The sequence below is a fragment of the Nycticebus coucang genome, chromosome 4 (assembly GCF_027406575.1).
Source record: "Nycticebus coucang isolate mNycCou1 chromosome 4, mNycCou1.pri, whole genome shotgun sequence".
NCBI classification, from domain to species: domain Eukaryota; kingdom Metazoa; phylum Chordata; class Mammalia; order Primates; family Lorisidae; genus Nycticebus; species Nycticebus coucang.
This window is the reverse complement of record NC_069783.1, coordinates 13,777,003-13,803,422: the sequence shown is the minus strand read 5'-3', so window position 1 is coordinate 13,803,422 and position 26,420 is coordinate 13,777,003. Positions and strand designations below refer to the sequence as shown.

General features: G+C 35.4%; 1 protein-coding gene across 2 annotated transcripts in view; it reads left to right on the top strand.

Annotated features, from left to right (window-relative positions):
- Window positions 1-26,420, top strand: part of NBAS (NBAS subunit of NRZ tethering complex) — a 408,191-nt gene that overhangs the window by 172,136 nt on the left and 209,635 nt on the right. For both annotated transcript variants that reach the window (XM_053587868.1, XM_053587869.1), the window contains 3 exons: window positions 4,109-4,242; window positions 17,939-18,001; window positions 19,959-20,081. In XM_053587868.1, the coding sequence (XP_053443843.1) occupies window positions 4,109-4,242; window positions 17,939-18,001; window positions 19,959-20,081 (320 nt within the window). The remainder of the gene's footprint in view (window positions 1-4,108; window positions 4,243-17,938; window positions 18,002-19,958; window positions 20,082-26,420) is intronic.

The window sequence follows — 26,420 nt, the reverse complement described above, 5'->3', positions numbered from 1 at the left end:
TGAAGATAATTTGAGAAATATTCTGGAATGTTGCACATAAAGATGAAGAAATGAAAAATATACCGAGTTAAGAGACAGTGAGGATAAAGCATATCTGTCATAAGGGTTATAAATATTCTAAGAAGAGAGACTAGAGATGATAAGAAATAGGCAGTATTCAATGAGAGTTTTCTAAAATTAATGCAAGATATAATTAGAGCTAGATCCTGGGGAGTGTAAATGAAATACAGTACAGGCTATATTTAGAGGCACAGTAGTGTCACTAAGGATACCAAAGGCACAGAATCTTAAAAGCAGCCTAGGAGCGTACAAAAATTACATTCATTGGAAAAGTATGAATTTGACAGCAGTCTTCTTAGAAGACAGTGAAATAATATATATTTTTAAAATAGCAAGGAAGATTAACGATGGTGTTTAAGCCAACCTATTATAATAGCTAATGATAGCCAACATTTACTTAGTGCTTTTTCTTTGGGAGAGACTGTTTTAAACATTTCACATGTATTAACTCATTTAATTTTTGTGACTTTTAAGATACAGTCCTTGTATACATTTTGTAGATTCAGAGAAATGCAGAGAAGTTAATTAGCTTGCTCGTATCATATGCTTCCTCAAAACTGTTAAGCTACCATACTGTATTGCATTTCTTTTCTTTTTTTTATTATTATTATTATTATTATTTTTTTATTGTTGGGGATTCATTGAGGGTACAATAAGCCAGGTTACACTGATTGCAATTGTTAGGTAAAGTCCTTCTTGCAATCATGTCTTGCCCCCATAAAGTGTGACACACACCAAGGCCCCACCCACCTCCCTCCTTCCCTCTTTCTGTTCCCCCCCCCATAACCATAATTGTCATTAATTGTCCTCATATCAAAATTGAGTACATAGGATTCATTCTTCTCCATTCTTGTGATGCTTTACTAAGAATAATGTCTTCCACGTCCATCCAGGTTAATACGGAGGATGTAAAGTCTCCATTTTTTTTAATGGCTGAATAGTATTCCATGGTATACATATACCACAGCTTGTTAATCCATTCCTGGGTTGGTGGGCATTTAGGCTGTTTCCACATTTTGGCGATTGTAAATTGAGCTGCAATAAACAGTCTAGTACAAGTGTCCTTATGATAAAAGGATTTTTTTCCTTCTGGGTAGATGCCCAGTAATGGGATTGCAGGATCAAATGGGAGGTCTAGCTTGAGTGCTTTGAGGTCTCTCCATACTTCCTTCCAGAAAGGTTGTACTAGTTTGCAGTCCCACCAGCAGTGTAAAAGTGTTCCCTTCTCTGCATTTCTAACCTGGGCTGTTTTATACTTAGAGACACTATCATTCAAACATGAGTTTCAAAAAGACTTTTTTAAAGGTAAATGAGAACTGAAAGAGTTCATCATTTGTATACCCATCCTGAAAGAATTATTGAAGTGTGTACTTCATGAAGAAGAAAATTATAAACAAAAAGAAAATAATGAGATATAAAAGGGAATGATGCAGGGAGGGTGAAAAAAGAATTACACTTAAGAAGAAAATATGAGGAAAATATAAATAAGCATTCAGTGTATAAATCAATAATAACGAAAAATAAGGGAAGTATTAAAAGCAAGGTGGACAGTAGTAAAAAGGGATGAGGATTGCCGAGGAAGAAAGTAATCTTTAATATGACAATCTTTAATCCTGTTAAAGATGCTACCTGAAACTCATTTTTCCAAATCCGTCTCTCCAACTATGGAGTTGGGAGAAGATGTTTTTTTTTGTTTAGTTTTTGTTTTTGTAGAGACAGAGTCTCAATGTACCATCCTCAGGTAGAGTGCCATGATGTCACATGGCTCACAGCAACCTCTGAGTCTTGGGCTTACGCGATTCTCTTGCCTCAGACTCCCAAGCAGCTGGGACTACAGGTGCCCGCCACAACACCTGGCTATTTTTTTGTTGCAGTTTGGCTGGGGCTGGGTTTGAACCCGCTACCCTCGGCATATGGGGCCGGCGCCCTACTCACTGAGCCACAGGCACCACCCAGAGAAGATGGGTTTTTAACAGAGGCACCATGTGCCTTGGCTGGATGCAGAGGCGCACTAGGGGCAGGTGGCGTGGGTGGGAGTCTTGTCAGGAAGTCTGCCCAGGGTCCTTCATAATCTCAACTCCTTTGTCTTTACAGAAAAACTACCATTTCTGGGAACCAACTCAAAAGGTCAAATGGTTAGGTAATAAGGGAGAGGATTATATAGGGGTCATTGAAATTTGTTCATTGGGGTCCAGTTATACTAGGACAATGAATTTTAAAGTGGCTGTTCATTGTCTCAGGAAAAGACAAGGAAACGGGGATTGAATAAGACAGCAGGGATTTTGGCTTCTATTTCAGACGATTTCTCAAATTGTACCTTGGCTGAAACTGGTCTCAGTGTTTCATCTTCCTGGGCTGTTTTCTTACCATATATGACTTTTCATTATTATGTTTTCTTTCCCTCAGTCCTTTCCATTATTCTTGAATGTGAAACTCCTCTGCAGGATTGTGACAGCCTGTGTAGCTTAGCTTAGGACCTGGAGCCAATTGCCTGGATTTGAGTGCTAGTTTATCCACGTAGTAGCTCTGTACGTAACCTCAGGCAAATTATTTGACTTCTCAGTACCTCAGTTTTTCTTTTCTGTAAAATGAGAATAGTACTAGAACTAATCTTATGGGATCATTAGGAGGATGGATGCATTAGTGCATGCAAAGCTCTTAGAAATGGTACCTGGCACATAAGAATCAATCAGGAAAACTTAGCTATTTTTATTAACTTTAACAGTACTTATTTTTATTGTACCCAGCTTGTCCCACTTTCTCTAGTCACTTTGCAGCCTTGGGAACTCTCTGTCAAATGTTAATGTCACATTAATGATAGTGTTTATACTGTATTGTTTAGGAAATACTGACAGGAACAAAAGGTCTGTACATGTGCAATATAAATGCTTTTTTTCCAAATATTTTTTATCTGCTGTTGGTTGAGTTCAGGAATGTGGAATGCATAGATATGGAAGGCCAACTTCCAACTGTACCTTGAAGAAATGCCAATAAATCCTTTAATTCCGCTGCTTCAGAAAGCTTTGTTACCCTGGTTACCTTGAATATCCATTGATTTGATATGTTTTCATATCCATTGATTCGATTTTTTTCCAGAAAAAGTGTCTTTGTTTGGTAGCTTCTATCTATGACTTTCCTATCTGTTTTGTGTTTACTGGAGAGTTTATACTAAAATGTTGGAAACCAGTAGACTGTTAATAGAACAATTATCTCAAGCTTTCATTTTGGTTTCTGTGGTATAGTCTACATGCATTAATTTATTTACTTCTCACAATAATCCTTTTGGAAGGTATTATTAATATTCCATTGTATAGATGAGAAAAACAAGGAACCAACTGGTTATATTTTACCTCACAAAAATATTCCTATTCTAAGAATAGGAATCTATGTAGTGGGAAGTGATGTGTCCTGTGTAAAGTGACCCAGAGTAGGACCCAGTGACACACTACATAGGAATCCTGTAGTGGGAAGTGATGTGTCCTGTACTGTGTAAAGTGACCCAGAGTAGCCATCCTTCTGCATCAGAAATAAGGAATATATTCTATGATTTGCGTATTACTGTATTATAATTGGACGTCTTTTGAATAGAATGTCAGTACTATGTAGTTAAGTGGGTAATATATAATACATAATGAAAAATAATAGGTTCTAACATTTTTGAATATTAGTTAAGGAATTTTATATATTTTGGTAATTGAACACATAGAATTTGGCTTTAGGGTTAGAAGCAATTTTAATGAATTGCCTTTTTAATTCACTGTGTTTCTTCTATCTACTTAATCTTGAATGGGTCATAAATTGAAGAATCTGTTTTCAGCAGATGGAAAGCCTTATAAAATATCTTTTCTAGCTGATTCTGTAATTAAAATGTGATTTCATTTAGAATTATTAAAGACCCCCAAAATCTGTAAGCTAAAGAAAAATCAAGGTTTACTTCTACATCTGATTAATTGCACTATTTAATATTCTATTGACAGTAGTACTGGGATATGGGAACACTGATTATAAATCCATTGATATTTACTACAACATGCTTTGTTCTCTCTAGCTGCAGCAAAAAATTATTCCTGATCAGGACCAACTGATGGCAGTAGCACTTGAGTGCATCTATAACTGTGAACGTAATGACCAACTCTCTCTTTGCTATGACATCTTAGAATGTCTGCCACAAAGGGGATATGGGTAAGAATCCATGATGTGTCAATCTTATTATGTCTTTTTGTTCTTAAAAGAAATATATTCCTCAGCTGTTCATCATAGAAAAATTTGAGAATATGAATATAAACATAATCTTTGCAAAGTAAAATTATTCCAGTCTTGCTGCCTAGAGAAGAACTTGTGTTATTCTACTAGTGCACATATATGGGAAATTCTGTGTTATAATTAAGTTCTATAAAATTTTGTCAAATTCGATAATATTATATTGAAAAAACAAATAAACATACTGCTACTACCACTACTGCAAGAATTACTTTTTAAAAGTATATAGGTAATAATTTCTTTCTTTCTTTTTCCCCTTCCCTCTCTCCCTTGCATTTTTTTCTATTTAAGACAGTCTCATTCTATCACCTGGACTAGAGTGCCATGGCCTGAGCCTAGCTCACAGCAGCCTCAAATTCTAGGACTCAGCAATCCTGCTGCCTCAGCCTCCCAAATAGCTGGGACTACAGTCTCATACCACAAAATTAGCCCAGCTAATTTTTCTGTTTTCAGTACAGACAGGGTCTTCCCGTGCTTAGGCTAGTCTCAAACTTCGGACCTCAAGTGATCCTCTTGCCTCGGCCTCCCACAGTGTTAGGATTGCAGGCATGAAACACCATTCCCAGCTCCTAATTTCTTTTTTTTTTAAGTTGTGTTTTTAATTAAGCATTTTTTATATTTTTTATATTTATTATTTTAATAAATAATTGTATTCTATGAATTGTTTAATATCGGCCTTTGCCTGTAGTAATCCTTTAAAATAATATGTGTGAATATATATAATGTATAACTGCTTTAATGTTTATGTAGAAATATATATATATAAATCATGCTTTTGGATTATTTAGTTGTATGCAAATAAAATTCGTATTTTCTCTTTGTAGGTCAAGTACCAACCATTCCTTTAATTCCCCTTGTCTATATAATAAATATTATAAATTTCTCATCTAGAAGTTAATAATAACACATGAAAGAGCACTGAGAGAAAAGTGAGCAGGCCTATTTCTGAGCCTTCTTGATTTTCAACTGAGTCACTTTAGTTCTCTGGCACAGGTTTTCTCAAAGCCCAGTATGTAGATAGGAAGGCCTTACTATGTTTCTTCTTTCTCTTTACTCCCCTTTTTCCTATCTTCTCTTTTCCTTTCCTTTCAAAGAAATTTTCATTTTCATGAAGCAAAGATGGCAATCATGAATTTTCCAATCTACTATGAAATAGTTGTTCATGAATCATTAATGGTACTGAAATTGGATGAAAGATTATGAGAAAAAATATTTGCATGATACCAAAGTATTACTCCAATGACTTTTTTTTCTAAATTCAAAGGTGAGGTTTACATTTATAAAGTCAAGGTCTGAGTGTTATCATCTTAACCGCATTACTAAATATGACATCACTTGTATTCAGAGAGCCTGACACTGTACCTCCTGCTATGAAGTGTATGAAGCACCCACTATCATAGCATCCCTTAAAAATCATTTTCCTTGAAATTGTTTACCCTGAGCTGACTCCATGGAGCACTGGAGCAAGCCATATCTGAGTAGTCACCAGACCCCTGCAATCCAGTTGCCAGAGACCTTTTAAACTCTCCCACCTGAGACAGGTGCAGACTGAGAAAATTGATTTGGACCTTTTGTAGTTAATAGAGTTAGACAGACCTGTTTGAATCCCAACTCTTTTTTTTTGTTTTTGGCTGGGGCTGGGTTTGAACCTGCCACCTCCAGCATATGGGGCCAGCACCCTACCCACTTGACCACAAGTGCCTCCTGGATTTGGACCTTTTGAACTGAGCCAATCGCCTGAGGACTATTCAGTTGGTGCCGTGGGTGTGTGGTTGTGGGAAGATTTGATTTTCCTTTTCCAATTGTTGCCTGTAGGGGGCGGGGTGATTAATTGCTGGCATTTCTCCACAGCTGAGACTTCAACCCAGAGTAACTGTTTCACTAGGGTCGAACAGACTCCAGCTGAAAACAAGACAGAACCACTTACCCCACCATACCAAACAGGTCCCCAGTTTCTCAGGCCATAGCACTATACGAATCCTTGACAAAGCTCCAGGGGAAAAATCAAATGGTGTAAAACAATCATGGGGCAGAATCAGCGGAAAAACTCATGTAACATGAATAACCAGAATAGATCAACCCCCGCCAAGGAAAGATACAGCAGATATAACTGTAGATCCCATTCATAAACAGCTGGCCGAGATGTCAGAAATCGAATTCAGAAAATGGATTGCAAACAAGATTAATAAAATGGAGGTAGATTTGGAATTAGAAACTTGAGGAGCAATTCAAAAGTCGGAATTAGAAATTCGAGGACAAATTCAAAAGTTGTCTCAAGAATCTAATGAATTTAAAGACAAAACCACCAAAGATTTTGACGCACTGACATAAGAATTTGCAGCCCTCAAAGATTTGAAAAATACAGTAGAATCCCTCAGTAACAGAGTGTAGGAAGCAGAAGAAAGGATTTCTGACATTGAAGACAAAGCCTTTGAATGCTTCCAAACTCTCAAAGAGGAAGAGCAATGGAGAGCAAAAATGGATCATTCTCTCAGAGAGCTCTGGGATAATTCGAAGAAGGCTAATATCCGCCTCATTGGAAACTCTGAAAGCGATGAAGTGGCCTCGCAAGGCACAGAGGCTCTTCTCCATGAAATAAAGAAGAATAATTTTCCAGACATGCCAAGAGATTCTGAAATTCAGATAGCAGTTTCAGAACCCCAGCATGACTCAATCTGAATAAGACATCCCCCAGGCATATTATAATTAACTTCACTAAAGTTAATATGAAGGAGAAAATTCTGAAAGCAGCCAGACATAAGAAATCCATTACTTACAAAGGCAAGAATATTAGAATGACTGCAGATCTGTCTGCTGAAACTTTTCAAGCCAGAAGAGGGCGGTCATCGACTTTTATTCTCCTAAAGCAAAATGATTCAACTCTGGATCCTGTATCCAACTAAACTGAGTTTCATTTATGATGGAGAAATTAAATACTTTAATGACATTCATATGTTGAAGAAATTTGCCATAACCAAACCAGCTCTTCAGGATATTCTCAGACCTATGCTCCATAATGACCAGCCCAATCCTCTACCACAAAACTCAACTCACTCAGAAACTTTTGATAAAACTCCAACTTTCACAGTGGCGAAAGGATTAAAAATGTCCACTGGACTTTCGAAAAACTCAATACCCAAAATTTCACCAGACTTATCAATATTCTGCATTAATGTGAACGGCTTAAACTGTCCTCTAAAGAGGCACAGGTTAGCTGACTGGATAGAAAACTCAGGCCAGATATTTGTTGCATACAAGAGTCACATCTTACCTTAAAAGACAAATATAGACTCAGGGTGAAAGGATGGTCATCCATTTTTCAGGCAAATGGTAATCAGAAAAAAGCAGGTGTTGCAATTCTATTTGCAGATACAATGGGCTTTAAACCAACAAAAGTAAGGAAGGATAAGAATGGTCACTTCATATTTGTTAAGGGTAATACTCAATATGATGAGATTTTAATTATTAGTTCTATGCACCCAACCAGAATGCACCTCAATTTATAAGAGAAACTGTAACAGACATGAGCAACTTGATTTCCTCCAGCTCCATAATAGCTGGAGATTTCAACACTCCTTTGGCAGTGTTGGATTGATCCTCCAATAAGAAGCTGCTTAAAGAAATTTTAGATTTAAACTGAACCATCCAACATTTGGATTTAGCAGACATCTACAGAACATTTCATCCCAACAAAACTGAATACACATACTTCTCATCAGCCCACGGAACATACTCCAAAATCCATCACATCTTTGGTCACAAGTCTAACCTCAGTAAATTTAAAGGAATAAGAATTATTCCTTGCATCTTCTTGGACCACAATGGAATAAAAGTTGAACTCAGTAACAACAAGAATCTGCATACTCATACAAAAACATGGAAGTTAAATAACCTTATGCTGAATGATGTTATGCTGGGTGAGAGATGAGATTCAGAAGAAAATTGCCAAATGTTTGGAAGAAAATGACAGTGAAGACATGAATTATCAGAACCTCTGGGATACTGCAAAGGCAGTCCTAGGAGGGAAATTTATAGCACTGCAAGCCTTCCTCAAGAGAACGGAAAGTGTGGAAGTTAACAACTTAATGGGACATCTCAAGCACCTGGAAAAGGAATGTTCTTCCCAAAGAACAGTAGAAGGAAAGAAATAGCCCCAAACCCAGTAGAACAAATGAAATGACCAAAATTAGAGCATAATTAAATGAAATTGAAAACAAAAGAATTATACAACAGATCAATGAATCAAAAAGTTGGTTTTTGAAAAGGTCAATAAAATAGATAAACCTTTGGCTAACCTAACCAGGAGCAAAAGAGTAAAATCTCTAATCTCATTTAACAGAAATGAAAACTATGAAATACCAACAGATTCCTCAGAAATTCAAAAAATCCTTAATGAATATTACAAGAAACTTTATTCTCAGAAATATGAAAATCTGAAGGAAATTGACTAATACTTGGAAGCACGTCACCTTCCAAGACTTAGCCAGAATCAAGTGGAAATGTTGAACAGGCTAATATCAAGTTCTGAAATAGCATCAACCATACAAAACCTCCCTGAAAACAAAAGCCCGGGACCAGATGGCTTCACGTCAGAATTCAACCAAACCTTTAAAGAGGAATTAGTACCTATGTTACTCAACCTGTTCCAAAATGTAGAAAAAGAAGGAAGACTACCCAACACGTTCTATGAAGCAAACATCACCCTGATCCCCAAATTAGGAAAAGACGCAACAAGAAAAGAAAATTATAGACCAATATCACTAATGAATATACATGCAAAAATATACAACAATATCCTAACAAAAAGAATCCAGCAACTCATCAAACAAATTATATATCATGACCAAGTCGGTTTTATCCCAGGGTCCAAAGGCTGGTTCAATATACGTAAATCTATAAGTATAATTCAGCACATAAACAAATTAAAAAACAAAGACCATATGATTCTTTCAATTGAAGCAGAAAAAGCTTTTTATAATATCCAGCATCCCTTCATGATCAGAACATTTAAGAAAATTGGTATGGAAGGGACATTTCTTAAACTGATAGAGGCCATCTACAGCAAACCCGCAGCCAATATTGTATTGAATGGAGTTAAATTGAAATCATTTCCACTCAGATCAGGAACCAGACAAGGCTGCCCATTGTCTCCACTGCTCTTTAACATTGTAATGAAAGTTTTAGCCATTGCAATTCGGGAAGAAAAGGTGATGAAGGGTATCCATATAGGGTCAGAAGAGATCAAACTTTTGCTCTTCGCAGATGATATGATTGTATATCTGGGAAATACCAGGGATTCTACTACAAAACTCTTAGAAGAGATCAAGGAATACAGCAGCGTCTCAGGTTACAAAATCAACATTCATTAATTGGTAGCCTTTGTATATACCAACACTAGTCAAGCTGAAAAAACAGTTAAGGACTCTATTCCATTCACAGTAGTGCCAAAGAAGATGAAATATTTGGGAAATTATCTAACAAAGGACGTGAAAGATCTCTATAAAGAGAACTATGAAACTCTAAGAAAGGAAATAGCTGAAAATGTTAACAAATGGAAAAACATACCATACTCATGGCTGGGAAGTTCAACATTGTTAAAATGTCCATACTACCCAAAGCAATATACAATTTTAATGCAATCCCTGTTAAAGCTCCACTGTCATAGTTTAAAGATCTTGAAAAAATAATACTTCGTTTTATACGGAATCAGAAAAAAACCTCAAATAGCCAAGACATTACTCAGAAATAAAAACAAAGCAGGAGGAATCACGCTATCAGACCTCAGACTATACTATAAATCGATAGTGATCAAAACAGCATGGTACTGGCACAAAAACAGAGCAGTAGATGTCTGGAATAGAATAGAGAACCAAAAGATGAACCCAGCTACTTACTGTTATTTGATCTTTGACAAGCCAATTAAAAGCATTCATTGGAGAAAAGATTTTCTATTTAACAAATTGTGCTGGGTGAACTTGCTAGCAACCCGTAGAAGAATGAAACTGGACTCACACCTTTCACCATCAAGTAAGATAAACTCTCACTGGATTATAGATTTGAACTTGAGACATGAAATCATAAAAATACTAGAAGAGAGTGCAGGGAAAACCCTTGAAGAAATAGGTCTGGGCGAGTATTTTATGAGGAGGACCCCCTGGGCAAGTGAAGCAGCTTCGAAAATACACTACTGTGAACTGATCAAACTAAAAAGCTTCTCCACATCTAAAAACACAGTAAGTAAAGCAAGCAAACAGCCCTCAGAATGGGGGAAGATATTTGCAGGTTATGTCTCCGACAAAGGTTTAATAACCAGAATCCACAGAGAACTCAGACATATAAGTAAGAAAAGAACAAGAGATCCCATCGCAGGCTGGGCAAGGGACTTGAAGAGAAACTTCTTGAAGAAGACAGGCATATGGCCTACAGACATATGAAAAAATGCTCATTATCTTTAATCATCAGAGAAATGCAAATCATAACTACCTTGAGATACCATCTAACTCCTGGAAGATTAGCCCATATCACAAAATCTTAAGACCAGAGATGTTGGCATGGATGTGGAGAAAAGGGAACACTTCTACACTGCTGGTGGGAATGCAAATTAATACGTTCCTCTTGTAAAGATGTTTAGAGAACACTTAGAGATCTAAAAATAGATCTGCCATTCAATCCTATAATTCCCTACTAGGCATATACCCAGAAGACCAAAAATCACATTATAACAAAGATATTTGTACCAGAATGTTTATTGCAGCCCAATTCATAATTGCTAAGTCATGGAAGGAGCCCAAGTGCCCATTGATACACAAATGGACTAGTAAACTGTGGTACATGTACACCATGGAATATTATGCAGCCTTAAAGAAAGATGGAGACTTTACCTCTTTCATGTTTACATGGATGGATCTGGAACATATTCTTCTTAGTAAAGTATCTCAAGAATGGAAGAAAAAGTATCCAATGTACTCAGCCCTACTATGAAACTAATTTATGGCTTTCATATGAAGGCTATAACCCACTTATAACCTAAGAATAAGGGGAAGGAGGAAAGCGAGGGGAGGGAGGGGGGAGGTCGGTGGAGGGAGGGTGCTTGGTGGGATTATACCTGCGGTGCATCTTACAAGGGTATATGTGAAACTTAGTAAATGTAGAATGTAAATGTCTTAACACAATAACTAAGAAAATGACAGGAAGGCTGTGTTAACCAGTGTGATGAAAATGTGTCAAGCGTTCTATAAAATCAGTGTATCGTGCTCCATGATCGCATTAACGTAGACAGCTATGATTTAATAAAAAAAAAAGAAAATAAATTGTTTGCCCCGAGTTTTACCAGTTCTGTAGGCTGAACTTCTAGTGTACAGTTAACCCAAGTAAATAGACAAATGAAATAGCACCATGAAGAAAGTGGTGAGACAAAAACAGAATGCAGGACATTATACGGGTCAGCTGGTGTTTTAACTTTCAAAAGGTATCTTCATTAAGAAAAAATTATTGCATGGTAGGAAGGTCCTGTTCTAAAATAAAGGAGTCCCTATGAATTGTAATGATCCCTACTAATTTTTTTTTTTTTAGTTCTGAAAGCCTTTTGTTTATTTAGAAATCCTAGAGGTTTTTTTTGTTTGTTTGTTTGTTTGTTTTGCAGTTTTTCGCCGGGGCTTGGTTTGAACCTACCACCTCCGGTATACGGGGCCAGTGCCCTGCTCCTTTGAGGCACAGGCGCCATCTGATCCCCACTAACTTTTAAGTATATTATGTGGACACTGAAGCTCTTTGGTGCCCATCTTCCTTGTCCTTTATACCTGTCTTCAAATAGCATATACTTTCTTTGGTTGACTTTTCTTCTTGTCTTTACTTGACTTCTTTAAAATATGATGCTCATGTTGTTATTTTTGATTTTACAATTTTAGATCATTATTGACTTCCTTTTATGGAAGCCTCTTTCCTTCTCCCAGATTCACTTGTACCATTTGTTTCAGTGTTTCCTTCATTTTAAATATATAAATATTGTCTACATTGACAGAGCTAGATATGATTATAATTCCTTTTCGTACGACTTTCTTTTTGTCTTGTATTGAATAATTTCCTTTTTTGTCTCCATTTATCACTCCTATACTTGTGAAACACCTTTCATTGGTCAGAAATGTTTACTAATCCTTTTCTTTTTCTCTGGTCTTCTTTCTTTTGAAACATTCTTCTTGGAATTGGTATGCATGAATTGTTCTGTGTGTCTGCTGTACAGCTTATTATTCTGGGTTGCATATAGCATTTCTTAGATTTCTTCTTTCTCCACTTTCCCCTCATTTTGATGAAGTACAGTTTCAAATAGCTTCCTGTCAGAGATTGCATGGGAGCTATTTCTTTTAGACTCTCACATGTCAGAAAAATACCATCATTGCTTGTTAGTTTTGAAGGTATTGCTCTCTCTTTTCCTTCCAGTATTATTAAGGAGACTAGGGCCATTCTGGATAATAGTACTCTGTAAGTGGTTTCTTGTTTCCTTTTTACAAGGTTTTAATGTCTTCTCTTTATTTTCAGGGTTCTGAAATAGAACAATGTTATGTTTTTTGTGAGCCTAAACTTTTTGTATTGTTTGTTGAATGGTCTGTATCAGTCTGGAAACTCATAACCTTTAGACCTCTGGAGAATGTTCTTATACTTTTCCCTTGGTGAGTTTATTTATGCTTACTTTTTCCTGCTCTCCCTCCCTCAAACTCCCGTTATTCAAATGTTAGAGTTCCTGAAATTTTTTTTTTTTAAATACGGAGTGTCACTATGTCATCCTTGTTAGGGTGCCGTGGAATCACAGCTCACAGTAACCTCAAACTCTTGGGCCTCAGCAATTCCCTTGCTTCAGCCTCCCAAGTAGCTGGGACTACAGGCGCCTGCCACAAAGCCTGGCTATTTTATTTTATTTTTCTATTTTTTTGGTTTTGGTTTCCATTGTTTGGCAGGCCTGGGCTAGCTTCGAACTCTCCTCTCTGGTGTATGTGGCTGGCACCCTAGCTGCTGAGCTACAGGCACTGAGCCCCTGAATTTGTTATTTAATTATTGTTCCTTTATGTTTATGTATTTGTTTATTGCTCTTACTGTTCTGTTTCTCATATTTTGGTGTTTTCTTAAATGATCTGGGAGATTTCTTTAGTTTTATCTTTTAATCCGTCTTTTAAACTTTAAAATTGATTTTGGATTTTTAATTATTTTTTTTATTTAGTAATATATTAACTTGAATTTCTTTCTTTCTTTTTTTTATGGTTAAATTGCTTTACTATAGTTTGAGTCAAAGTTATACATCTGCATATCGCTCAAATAGTGTGCATTGTAACTATTAGATATTAGGTGTTACCCATCTCCACCCCACCCCACCCCCAGGTATACAATGTAATGGTCTAGAGTTAATTTTTTTATATTTCAGATTAAAATGAGGGTACAAAAGATTAGGTTACAATGATTATGTCTGTTGGGTAAGGTCCCTTTTGTAGCTGTGTCCCGCCCCCAGGAAGTGTGCCACATAACCTTCCTTACCTTGTGCCCATTAGGTGGGACCACACTTTTTAAGTTTTTCTTGTTCACTCAAAAAAAAAATCTCAGTCTTGTTTCCCAGAGATGCATAGATCCATGTCCTTCTCTTCTCTCCATTACCTCCAAAACCTCTCCAATCTCTGATTTATCATATTGTTTGTTTGCATTTCTACCTTTGCTGTTAGGGATTTTTCTTATGTGTCTACTGATTCTTGACCATTAATTTACGTATGATAGTTAAGGCTCTAAAAAGGTGATCAGGATGCATTTGTAGATAATAGGCTTGCTTCCTGAGGTTAGGGAAGGACATAGGTTTTATCTTCAGTTGTTTTCCTTAGTGTGGTATCTTCTGATCTTTTTTGGTGAATCAGTTCGGATATAAACATTTTTGGAGAACTGGGGCTTGAGTACCATGATCCAGGCTCTTAATCAGTTGCCTTAATTCCGTGTGATAGCTCTTCTTCACCTTTTCTAGCTATACCTAGTAGTTTGGGTGCAGAGTACTATCCAGAGAATGAAGTCCTATGTGAAAGATAAGTCGCCTTACCTTTCACATGTGAGATAAGGGATGATAGCTGGAATGTGTGTGCATGTGTGTTCAATTTTGCTAATTATGAACCTTCAAGTTTATTTCTGTACTCTGCGATTTGCATTATCTTTTTTGACAAGCACAACCTTTTTCATTATGGCACTGTGTGCAACCAGATCACCACAGCTTGATAGTCTTATTTCAGTTTTGATTTTTTGTTGTGTGTGAGGATGGAGTCTTCTTTAGATTCTGTAATGTTCAGAAATGGTGATTTGTAAATCCCAACCGTTCATCTCTCCTTACTAAGAAAGAATCAAAGCATTAACTACCTTAACCGTAAAGTTAAATGGGGACCAGAGTAGTACTCACCATTTCTCTTTCTCAGTCTAACACTGGGCATCTTCATACAGGGAGAGGTAAATCAGAGTGGACTGAGCTTCTGTTTATTACTCAAACCTGTACAGGTGTGACTACAGGCTACCTCATATTCTTAGTAAAGAGCCACAGAATCTACCAAGTGTTTCTTTGTTTTCTGCAGACCTTTAGTAGGCAGCAGAGGACCGGTAAAGGTGATTTTAGAGTCTCACTATGTCACCCTCGGTAGAATGCCATAGCATTATAGCTCATAGCAACCTCTAACTCTTGGGCTTAAGCGATTCTCTTGTCTCAGCCTCCCAAGTAGCTGGGAATACTGGCGCCGGCCACAGTGCCTGTCTATTTTGTTGTTGTAGTTGTTGTTGTTTGGCAGGCCTGGGCTGAGTTCGAAAACTCCAGCCTCAGTGTATGTGGCTGGTGCCCTAGCTGCTGAGCTACAGGCGCCAAGCCTATTAAAGAATTTTTATAGGAAAATGTTGTTTCCCATCATTTGAGAACCCCAACCCAGAGCATATTAGTCAAACTGCTCCTCTCCAGAGGGAGACAGATGCAGAGACTCTTCCTTCACCACCACCCTAGAGAGCAGGAGTGGCAGGGCATGTCTTTGTTATGGGCTGAATGGGAAACTTGGTGGTTTCTCTGTTGGCATGGTGACCCCATTTCTTAATCTCAAACTGACTAGGTAAAATCGTTGACTTCCAACTCTTGTGTATAAATTTTTAAAATAAATGTATTAGACTTTGTTTTTTAGTAAGGTCAAAATCAATTAGAGCGTATCTATTCATTTTTAAATAGTAATATTCCTATCATGAAAAAAATGTTATAGTATCGGGTGGCGCCTGTGGCTCAAGGAGTAAGGCGCCGGTCCCATATGCCAGAGGTGGCAGGTTCAAACCCAGCCCCGGTCAAAAAAAGAAAAACCACAAAAAATGTTATAGTATCAATAGAATTATGATATAAAAGGACTTTTTGTTTTTTTTTTTGTAGAGACAGAATCTCACTTTACTGCTCTTGGTAGAGGGCCATGATGTCACATGGCTCACAGCAACCTCCAGCTCTTGGGCTTATGCGATTCTCTTGCCTCAGCCTCCCAAGCAGCTGGGATTTTTAATGTAGATGTTACAATTAAAGGATTAGTATATTTGTTTTTGAAGAGGGTGTAGGCTAAGAAATGCCTCTCCTGTACAAATGGCTAAAAGTTTTTTTGTTTTTTTTTTGGCTTCAGATTAATGATTGCAGATCTAACATAATTTTTAGGTTAATGCACAAATGGTTTGAGACTTTCTTCTTATTCTATTTACTTTTTAATGATTGTATTTTACATTTCTGATTTTCTAAATAAATTTTAATTTTACATTAGTCTGGTTGAAATATAGGTTTCAAAATATGTTTTGTGGTTCTCTTTGTTCTTCATGCCAAGTTTGTTAGTTTATATCCTCCCAATGATTGATTTATTTTTTATTGTTAAAATAGTTGTTATTTATCAAATGTATATATACATACATATACACATATATGTACGTATGTTTACCATTTAAGAAACAACAACCCCTTTTTTAATCTTATTAATTTTTTTTGCATCTTACTTACGCAACATAATCTAGCACCAAAAAATCAGTAGTCACTTACCTTTCTGAATGTCAGTCCACAATAGGCAGTATATTCTTTCATATCTATGGCAAATGTTTCTTACAGACCTGTAAAATGATAATTTAAAAAATATCATTAAGTATGATAATGGAAGTTTGTTCTGATTAATGACCCTATGAAAGATTTTAAGTGGAATATATTCAACTTACTACTCTTGTCCAAAGCCTAAGACTTAGTTTAAAAAAGTATTACAGTCTTTGTTAGTTGTGCTGAATAATTGTGGACTAGATTTAGATCAATCAGATTGATGGTTTTAAAAATAATGAAGCTTTTGTGTTCAAGTTAGGATATTTCTAATTTTCATCTAGACAAAAGTTTTTATTTGGATTTTTTTTATTAATAAAAACCTTAAGATCTTGCCTGAATTCAGTTAGAGCATTTTTAAAAATTTTCAGAACATTACAGGAGTACAAATGTTTTGGTTACATGAATTCCCTTTGTTCAGTTTGAATCAAAGTGGGAAGTGTGCTTCTCACCTTGGATAGTGTGCATTGTCCCCGTGAGGTATGAGTTTATCCCTCTTCTCCTTCCCATCTGCTGGCTTTCTGTTGAGTTTTACTAACAAATGTGAACATGGGTGTTAATCAGTTAGTTCCAATTTAATAGTGAATACATGTGGTGTTTAATCCAGCAATCTCACTATTGGGTATTTACCCAAAGAAAAAAAGTCATTTTATGAAAAAGACACATGCACTGGAATTTTTATAGCAGTACAGTTCACAGTTGCAAAGATGTGGAACCAAACTAGTTCTCATCGATACATGAATAGATTAATAAAATGCAGTGAATGTATACCATGGAGTACTACTCAGCCATAAACAAAACTGGATGGACCGGGAGAACATTCTTCTAAGTGAAGTTTCACAAGAATGGAGCATTGTTGAGAAAGCACCAACACCTAGTGTGTGGTTCTTAGAGTGTTTGGGGCATAGAGTTGTTTTTAGTGAAAGAGGGCTTTTATAGCAGTTTCTAAGTTTTTCTGTATGTTGTGCTATATTTAATCTGTCTTCTAGCCACATCTTTATAAGCTGTGATCTTTTTCATGATAGATGATATTTCTACTAGTCGCCTATCCACTGGCTTCCTAAGAAAGCATTGCTTTTTGTGTCCTCTGTCTGTTAAAATGGTTGATATTAAAGATGTATTTCTTCCTAGTTCCTTAATATTGAAGTGGATGTGATTTTCTTGGTACAGAGGGAGTGATTATATATGAAAGATCTCCCCTGGGTATATGGAGTCCATATGGAAACTTCAATTGTCTTTTGATTCTTTTTTGCCTTTAAGCACACTTGAAGTGAGAGTACGTTAGAAAATAGTTGTTTATATCTGACTAATCTATAACAGAGAATATTGTTTTCTTTCATTATTTCTTAATCTCTTGAGTTATGAAAAATGCTAAATGAATTCAGAAATTTTACCTGGATAGTGTAATATTTTAAATTAAATATAAGAGAAACATTATTCCTTTCTTTCTGCTTATTTTATATTTTATTTTAAACAACATTATGAAAACTTATTTTTCACTTTTTTCTTTAATTTTTTTAGTCAGAAGACAGAGGTAACTACAACTCTTCATGATATGGTAGACCAGCTGGAACAAATTCTCAGGTGAGAAAAATGACAGTCTTTGGCATTATACAATGTACTGAAGTCTGACAGTATATATTTCCTCTTATTTGCTTGACTTTATTAGGGCTTAATTTTCTCAGTAACAAATGCAACATTACCTTATTATAGCAGAATGGTAGCTTAATAAGCACGTGGGCTGGTCAGTGTGTTTAAATCTAGTCATTGCCACTTACTAGCTGTGCAGTCTTTGGGTGGGCCTAGGGTTATCTTACATATAATATCTAACTCTGGGAATATGAAAGTAATACTAGATTAAGCATTTAAAGTGCCTCACACATAAGAAATTTGAGTTCCTGTGGCAATTACAGCATGTTGATCAGCAAATGATTTTTATTATACTCTTAGCTTTCCCTTTTCAGGAGTAGTACCTTTGACTGATTATTTGGATGATGTCAAACTGCAGTAGAGCCCCATGTAACTCTGTAGTAATATTCTTTACAGTCATAATGAGATATTAAAATACCTCTTATGGAATTGAAAATAGTCTTAATTTGCTTTCAGGAAGTTGTTTACTAGCATACACTTTATGTTTATATAAATGTATGCAACTTAAATATTGTATGAAAAATAAGATTTTGAGAAAATAAACTTTGTTCTTCTAATATATAGTTGTGGAAATTATAGATAATATTACTTTAATATGCATAATAAAGTATAATAATTTGGACTCCAAGAATTTAGACATTTATTCTTTCAAAATAAAGTATTTTGGTGTAAATATTTTAAATTGCAGGTTGGAGAACAGAATGTTCTTATGTTCCATATATGTGAGTTTAATGGAGAATTAAGTGTTCATTTTCCTCAAGACCTCCATTTATTATTACCTGGCTTGATTCTTGTTACTTTACATTCTGTAAACTATACAGTTGTATTTCTTGAAAAATGTTTAATAAATCAAGATTTTCTTGTTGTACACATTGATGGGCTTGTGCCTTTCCTCCTGCCAGTCTCCCCGGAAAATTCGGAGTATAGTTTGACTAAAGCTTGGTGGGTCGGGTTGATACAGATTCAGTCCTCACAAATCTGCATAGTTGTCTTTGTTTGGTCAGTGAGCTGAGATACTTGGCACATGTTTGTGGCTGTAACCATGAATGTTCCTGATAATTATGTATTACGTCATCAGGTTCCTCAAGGAAGCAGCAACAGCCTATAGGTTTCTGGAGGGTTATGGTCTTTCACTGTTCAGCTTAATCTACTGAGCTTGTAAAATTAGAACTTACTATTCCTATTGTACCTTGCAGCCCCAAACACTTGATAAGTATTTCATTTTATATAATATCAGGTGATATGACCCATGAAACTATGTTTATGAAGAGTTTGAATTCTCTACAGCCACTCTATTCAGTAGCAGTCATTCCATGAATGTGACATTTGGTGAGACAGACCGAGGGTGTGCCATGCTGTGATGATGCAATGGGATTTCTCAAGAAGATTCATATGACACCAAGAGAATTTGTGACGTATCTTACATTTTTATAGAATGGTTTCTTCAGGGAGAGTGAGCTTGGTATTCCTTCTGGAGTCCTCCAACTCTAAAATTTTTTACCATTTTTCTAGCAGCCTATAACAATACTAAATAAGATTGATAAGAGTTACAATTATATTGAAATTATTGATTTGGTTCATTTTACTTACTAACTTGATGTTTTTAGATTACAGGGAATTGTAGAAAAGATTTTGAGATAAAGGTAGACCATCCATTTTTCAGTATGTTCGTTAGGCCAAATATGTTGTAACAAAATTCAGTGGGGAAAATAAGATTTATTATATAATGATTAGGTTTTTGTTTTGTTAAATTGATATAATTGGGTCATACTGTGTGAAGATTTTTTTTTTTTTTAAAGCTAATCATTGAAGTGTTACTTGTATGCTTAATATTCTTAGACTCTTTTTGTTTGGTAACAAGACTTTTAAATATGTTTTTTTCCACCTACAGTGTGTCAGAGCTTTTGGAAAAACATGGACTTGAGAAACCTGTTTCATTTGTTAAAAACACTCAGTCTAGCACAGAAGAGGGACACAAGCTGATGGTTAGATTGACTAGGCACACCGGTCGGAAGTGAGTAAAAAATTAATTGATGCTCATATATGTTTTTTCTTTGCAGTTTTTGGCCGGGTCTGGGTTTGAATCTGCCACCTCCGGCATATGGGGCTGGCACCCTACTCCTTTGAGCCACAGGCGCTGCCCTATATGGCTTTTTTTTAAAGTATTGCTTTCTTTCTTTTGACAACTTTAGTTGTAATTGACTAACAATAAATTGCACATATTTGCAGTGTAAGTATATGAAGAATAATTAAGTTTTATAGATGTATATATCCACAAAACCATCATTGCATCAAGACAATGAATATGTCCATCACTCCTATAAGTTTTCTCTTGCTCCTTTATGATCTCCTCCTTCCTGCTCCTCCTCATCATGTTCTCTTCCCCCCATCAGGGCTACCACTAATCTATTTTTATCTCTTCTGTGTATTACTTTGCATTTCTTAAAATTTTGTGCAGTGACTCACACAGTGTGAACTATTTTGTGTGTCTTCTATCACTCAGCATAATTATTTTTTGATTTATCCATGTTGTAGCATAAAGTCTATTTCTTTTTATTTGCTGAATAGTATTTCATTGCATGGATTTTTGACACCTTTATCCATTCATCTGTTGGAGTTAATTTGTGTTTTTCTTTTCCAAATAAAGCTGTTATGAATATTAATGTATAAGTCTTTGTCTGAACATACGCTTTTATTTCTCTTGGATAAATACCTGAGGATGGAAGGGAAAGATCATACGGTAGGTGGATGGTTGACTTTTTACAAAACTGCCGAACTGTTTTCTCAAGTATTTGTATCATTTTATTTTCTACCCAGTCTTGTAGATTTCTTGTGATCAGTGTTTTTAAGGTTAGCTACTTGGATAGGTGTCTAGTGGGATCGAATTTTAGATTTAATTACATTTCTCTAATGAGTGTTATTGTTGAGCATCCTGACATGTGTTTGTCATCTGTATGTCTTTGCCTATTTTTTTTTATTTTTAATTTCAGCTTGCTTGTTCTTTCTTCTTCGTTTGAAGTTGTTTTTTGTTGTTTCTTTTTTTTTTTTTTTTTTTTACTGTTTTTCCTTTGGTGATTCTCTTTCCCTTTGTCTCCCCAACAGCTGGGATTGCAGAAGCCCTCTACAATGTCCAGCTGTTTTTGATGTTAATAGAGATGGGGTTTCACTCTGGCTCCAACCTCCGAGCTCAGGCAGTCCACCCGCCTCAGCCTCCCACTGCTCTGGGACTACAGGCGATCTTTGCCTGTTTTTAAAATTGAGATAATTTTGTTTATTTATTTTTGAAAGTTTTCTTATATATCCAGGATACAAGTTCTTTACTACATATTAGCTTTGCAAAGATTTTCTCCTCTTCCCTATCTTTTCATTTTCTTACCTGTGTCTTTTGGAAAACATAACTTTTTAAAAATTTGTGTTTTCTTGAAGTCATTTTATTCTTTTTTTCATTGTGCCTTTGTTATCATATGTAAGTAATCTTTGCTGCAAAGTTCTTCTATTACATTTCCTAGTAAAAGTTTTAGTTTTATATTTTATAGTTAGATCCATGATTCATTTCAGAATTTATTTGTATTTAAGGTATGGATTAAAAACTGTTTTCACAGCTAACTATATCATCACCACTCATTGAAAAGACTTTCTCTATTGAATTGCCTTTGCAACAAAAACAGTTGTCCATATATAAATTGGTGCTTTTTGTATTCTTTATTCTGTTCCATTGATCTATTTGTATCTCTTTTCTCGAATACCATATTGTGTTGATATTGAAGATTTATACTAAATGTTAAAATTAAGTAATTATTAGTCTCTTAGATTTGTTTTCTTTTCAAGATTATTTCCTTTATTATAGGACCTTTGCAATTTTAAATGAATATTATTATCACCTCGTCAATTTCTGTCATTTGGAATTTTGAGAAGCATTGCATCAGATTTCTTTGTAATTACCTCTGGTTGCACCAGAAAAACCATACATAGGTATTTGACCAGGAGTTAGATTCCTCACTTTTTTATTTTTTTGAGGCAATATGACAATCTTTGCCTTTTAATTAGATAGATAAAACATTTGTATTTGGTGCCATTTTGATATGATTCGTTTTAATTCTATCATATTGATGTTTGTTTTCTGTTTGTCCTTTTGGTTCTTTATTCTTTTTTGTTTTGCCTTTTGCATTAATTATTATCATTATCATTATTATTATTATTTGCTGTTCCATCTCCTCTCCTTTGGTACTTACCAGCTATAACGTTTTGGTTTGTTATTTTCACGGTTGTCTACGTTTCACAGTATACCTCCTTAATTTCCCACAATCTACCTTCCTGTGATTTTGTAGCTTTTCCTCTACAGAGGAAAGTTGACAGCAGTACAGTTCCATTTCCCTTCTCTTAGCCTTTTTGCTATTGTTGTTATATGTTTTACCCTCACCGATATTAAAAACCTTCTACATTGTTACTATTTTTAAGTAGTCAGTTATCTTTTAAAGTGATGTAAATAATATGAAAAATGTGCTGAATGTTTACCCATGCAGTTACCATTTCTGTCACTTTTCATATTCCTGTATGTAGAACTTTATTTTCATGTGGTATTAGTCCCTCTTTTTTCTGAAAGACTTCCCTTAATTTTTCTTATAGAGCTAGTATACCAATAATTAATTTGTTCATATTTTTTTAAAAAGAGTCTTTATTTCACTTTTTTCTTTAAAATATATGTTCACTTAGTATGGAATTCATATTTGACAATTTTTCACTTGCCACACTATAGTACAGAAAAATTTTCACTGCTTTTAGCATGCATATTTTTCACTGAGAAATCTGTTGTCAACTTTATTTTTGATTTACCTATTTTTTATTGCTTTGTTTTTTACTGTATGAAATCAGTTCAAAATTGTTGTTTTGTTGTATAGTTTTGACCATAAAGTATCTTGAATGTTTGTTTTATGGTTTGTATCAAATCTGGAAAATTTTTACTTGTTTCTATATTTTCTGCCCTTCTTATTTGAAGACTCTAATTCTACTTTGATTAGGATCTTAGAAGTTATGTTACAGTTCATCAATGGTGTGGGTTTTTCTTGTTTTAATTTTCTTATATTTCTGTGTTTTATTTTGGATAATTTCTATTGCCATTCTTTTTTTTTTTTCTATTACTATTCTTTAATGTTCACTAAATCTTTTTTTTATTTTCCTAATCAGTTTGTACATCCAGTGTACTTTCTGAGACTTTTTTTGTCACTGAGATTTCAGTTTTGGTCTTTATTATATCTTGCATGTCTCATTAACTTTTTCAACATTTGTAATACATTTTTTAACATTCTTGTTTGTTTTTTTACAATCAGTGCTTTTTCTAACATTTCCTATACTTTTTTTTTTTTTTTTTGTAAATATCTAACATCTGTGTTATCCATGTAATATCTGGGTAGGTTTTAGATGATTTTTCTTTTCATTATCTGTCATATTTTTTCTTTCTTTCCATGCAAAATGATTGTTATTGGATACTAGGTATTATAAATTTTCCCTCTGGTATGGGGATATTTTTGTATTTTTATGTTTTCTTTTCTTAATTTTTTATATTAAATCATAGGTGTGTACATTAATGCAATCATGGGCTACAATGTGCTGGTTTTATACATAACTTGAAATATTTTCTTCAAACTGTTTAACATAGCCTTCATGGCATTTTCTTTTTTTTTTTCTTTTTAATTGTTGGGGACTCATTGAGGGTACAATAAGCCAGGTTACACTGATTGCAATTGTTAGGTTAAGTCCCTCTTGCAATCATGTCTTGCCCCCATAAAGTGTGACACACACCAAGGCCCCACCCCCCTCCCTCCGTCCCTCTTTCTGCTTCCCCCCCATAACCTTAATTGTCATTAATTGTCCTCATATTAAAATTGAGTACATAGGATTCATGCTTCTCAATTCTTGTGATGCTTTACTAAGAATAATGTCTTCCATTTCCATCCAGGTTAATACGAAGGATGTAAAGTCTCCATTTTTTTTAATGGCTGAATAGTATTCCATGGTATACATATACCACAGCTTGTTAATCCATTCCTGGGTTGGTGGGCATTTAGGCTGTTTCCACATTTTGGCAATTGTAAATTGAGCTGCAATAAACAGTCTAGTACAAGTGTCCTTATGATAAAAGGATTGTTTTCCTTCTGGGTAGATGCCCAGTAATGGGATTGCAGGATCAAATGGGAGGTCTAGCTTGAGTGCTTTGAGGTTTCTCCATACTTCCTTCCAGAAAGGTTGTACTAGTTTGCAGTCCCACCAGCAGTGTAAAAGTGTTCCCTTCTCTCCACATCCACGCCAGCATCTGCAGTTTTGAGATTTTGTGATGTGGGCCATTCTCACTGGGGTAAATGATATCTCAGGGTTGTTTTGATTTGCATTTCTCTAATATACAGAGATGATGAACATTTTTTCATGTGTTTGTTAGCCATTTGTCTGTCGTCTTTAGAGAAAGTTCTATTCATGTCTCTTGCCCATTGATCTATGGGATTGTTGGCTTTTTTCACGTGGATTAATTTGAGTACTCTATAGATCCTAGTTATCAAGCTTTTGTCTGATTGAAAATATGCAAATATCCTTTCCCATTGTGTAGGTTGTCTCTTTGCTTTGGTTATCGTCTCCTTAGCTGTACAGAAGCTTTTCAGTTTAATGAAGTCCCATTTGTTTATTTTTGTTGTTGTTGCAATTGCCATGGCAGTGTTCTTCATGAAGTCTTTCCCCAGGCCAATATCTTCCAGTGTTTTTCCTATGCTTTCCTGGAGGATTTTTATTGTTTCATGCCTTAAATTTAAGTCCTTTATCTATCTTGAATCAATTTTTGTGAGTGGGGAAAGGTGTGGGTCCAGTTTTAGTCTTTTACATGTAGACATCCAGTTCTCCCAACACCATTTATTGAATAGGGAGTCTTTCCCCCAAGGTATGTTATTGTTTGGTTTATCAAAGATTAGGTAATTATAAGATGTTAGTTTCATTTCTTGGTTTTCAATTTGACTGCAAGTGTCTATGTCTCTGTTTTTGTGCCAGTACCATGCTGTCTTGAGCACTATGGCTTTGTAGTACAGCCTAAAATCTGGCATGCTGATGCCCCCAGCTTTATTTTTATTACTAAGAACTGCCTTAGCTATACGGGTTTTTTTCCGGTTCCATACAAAACGCAGAATCATTTTCTCCAAATCTTGAAAGTACGATGTTGGTATTTTGATAGGAATGGCATTGAATAGGTAGATTGCTTTGGGAAGTATAGACATTTTAACAATGTAGATTCTTCCCATCCATGAGCATGGTATGTTCTTCCATTTGTTAATAGCCTCTGCTATTTCCTTTCTGAAGATTTCATAGTTTTCTTTATAGAGGTCCTTCACCTCCTTCGTTAGGTATATTCCTAGGTATTTCATTTTCTTTGAGACTATGGTGAAGGGAGTTGTGTCCTTAATTAGCTTCTCATCTTGACTGTTATTGGTGTACACAAAGGCTACTGACTTGTGGACATTGATTTTATATCCTGAAACATTACTGTATTTTTTGATGAGGAGTCTTGTGGTTGAGTCTTTGGGGTTCTCTAAGTATAAGATCATGTCGTCAGCAAAGATGGAGAGTTTGACCTCCTCTGCTCCCATTTGGATTCCCTTTATTTCCTTGTCTTGCCTAATTGTATTGGCTAGAATTTCCAGCACTACGTTGAATAGTAAAGGTGACAGAGGACAACCTTGTCTGGTTCCAGTTCTAAGAGGAAAAGCTTTCAGTTTTACTCCGTTCAGTAAAATATTGGCTGTGGTGTTTGTCATAGATAGCTTCAATCAGTTTTGGAAATGTGCCACCTATGCCTATTCTCTTCAGTGTTCTAATTAGAAAAGGATGCTGGATTTTATCAAATGCTTTTTCTGTATCTATTGAGAGGATCATGTGATCTTTATTTTTGCCTCTGTTAATATGGTGGATAACGATTATGGACTTGAGTATGTTAAACCAGCCTTGCATCCCTGGGATGAAGCCTACTTGATCATGATGAAAGACTTTTTGTGATGATAAGCTGTAATCTATTGGCTAGGATTTTGTTGAGAATTTTTGCATCTATATTCATGAGTGAGATTGGTCTGAAATTCTCCTTTTTGTTTGGGTCTTTTCCTGGTTTTGGTATCAGGTTGATGTTTGTTTCATAGAATGTGTTGGGGAACATTCCTTCTACCTCAATTTTTTGGAATAATTTCTGCAGTACAGGAATAAGCTCTTCCTTGAAGGTTTGATAGAATTCTGGTGTGAAGCCGCCTGGACCAGGGCATTTTTGGGTTGGAAGATTTTTTATTGTTTCTTTTGTCTCAGTGCTTGAAATTGGTCTGTTCAGGAACTC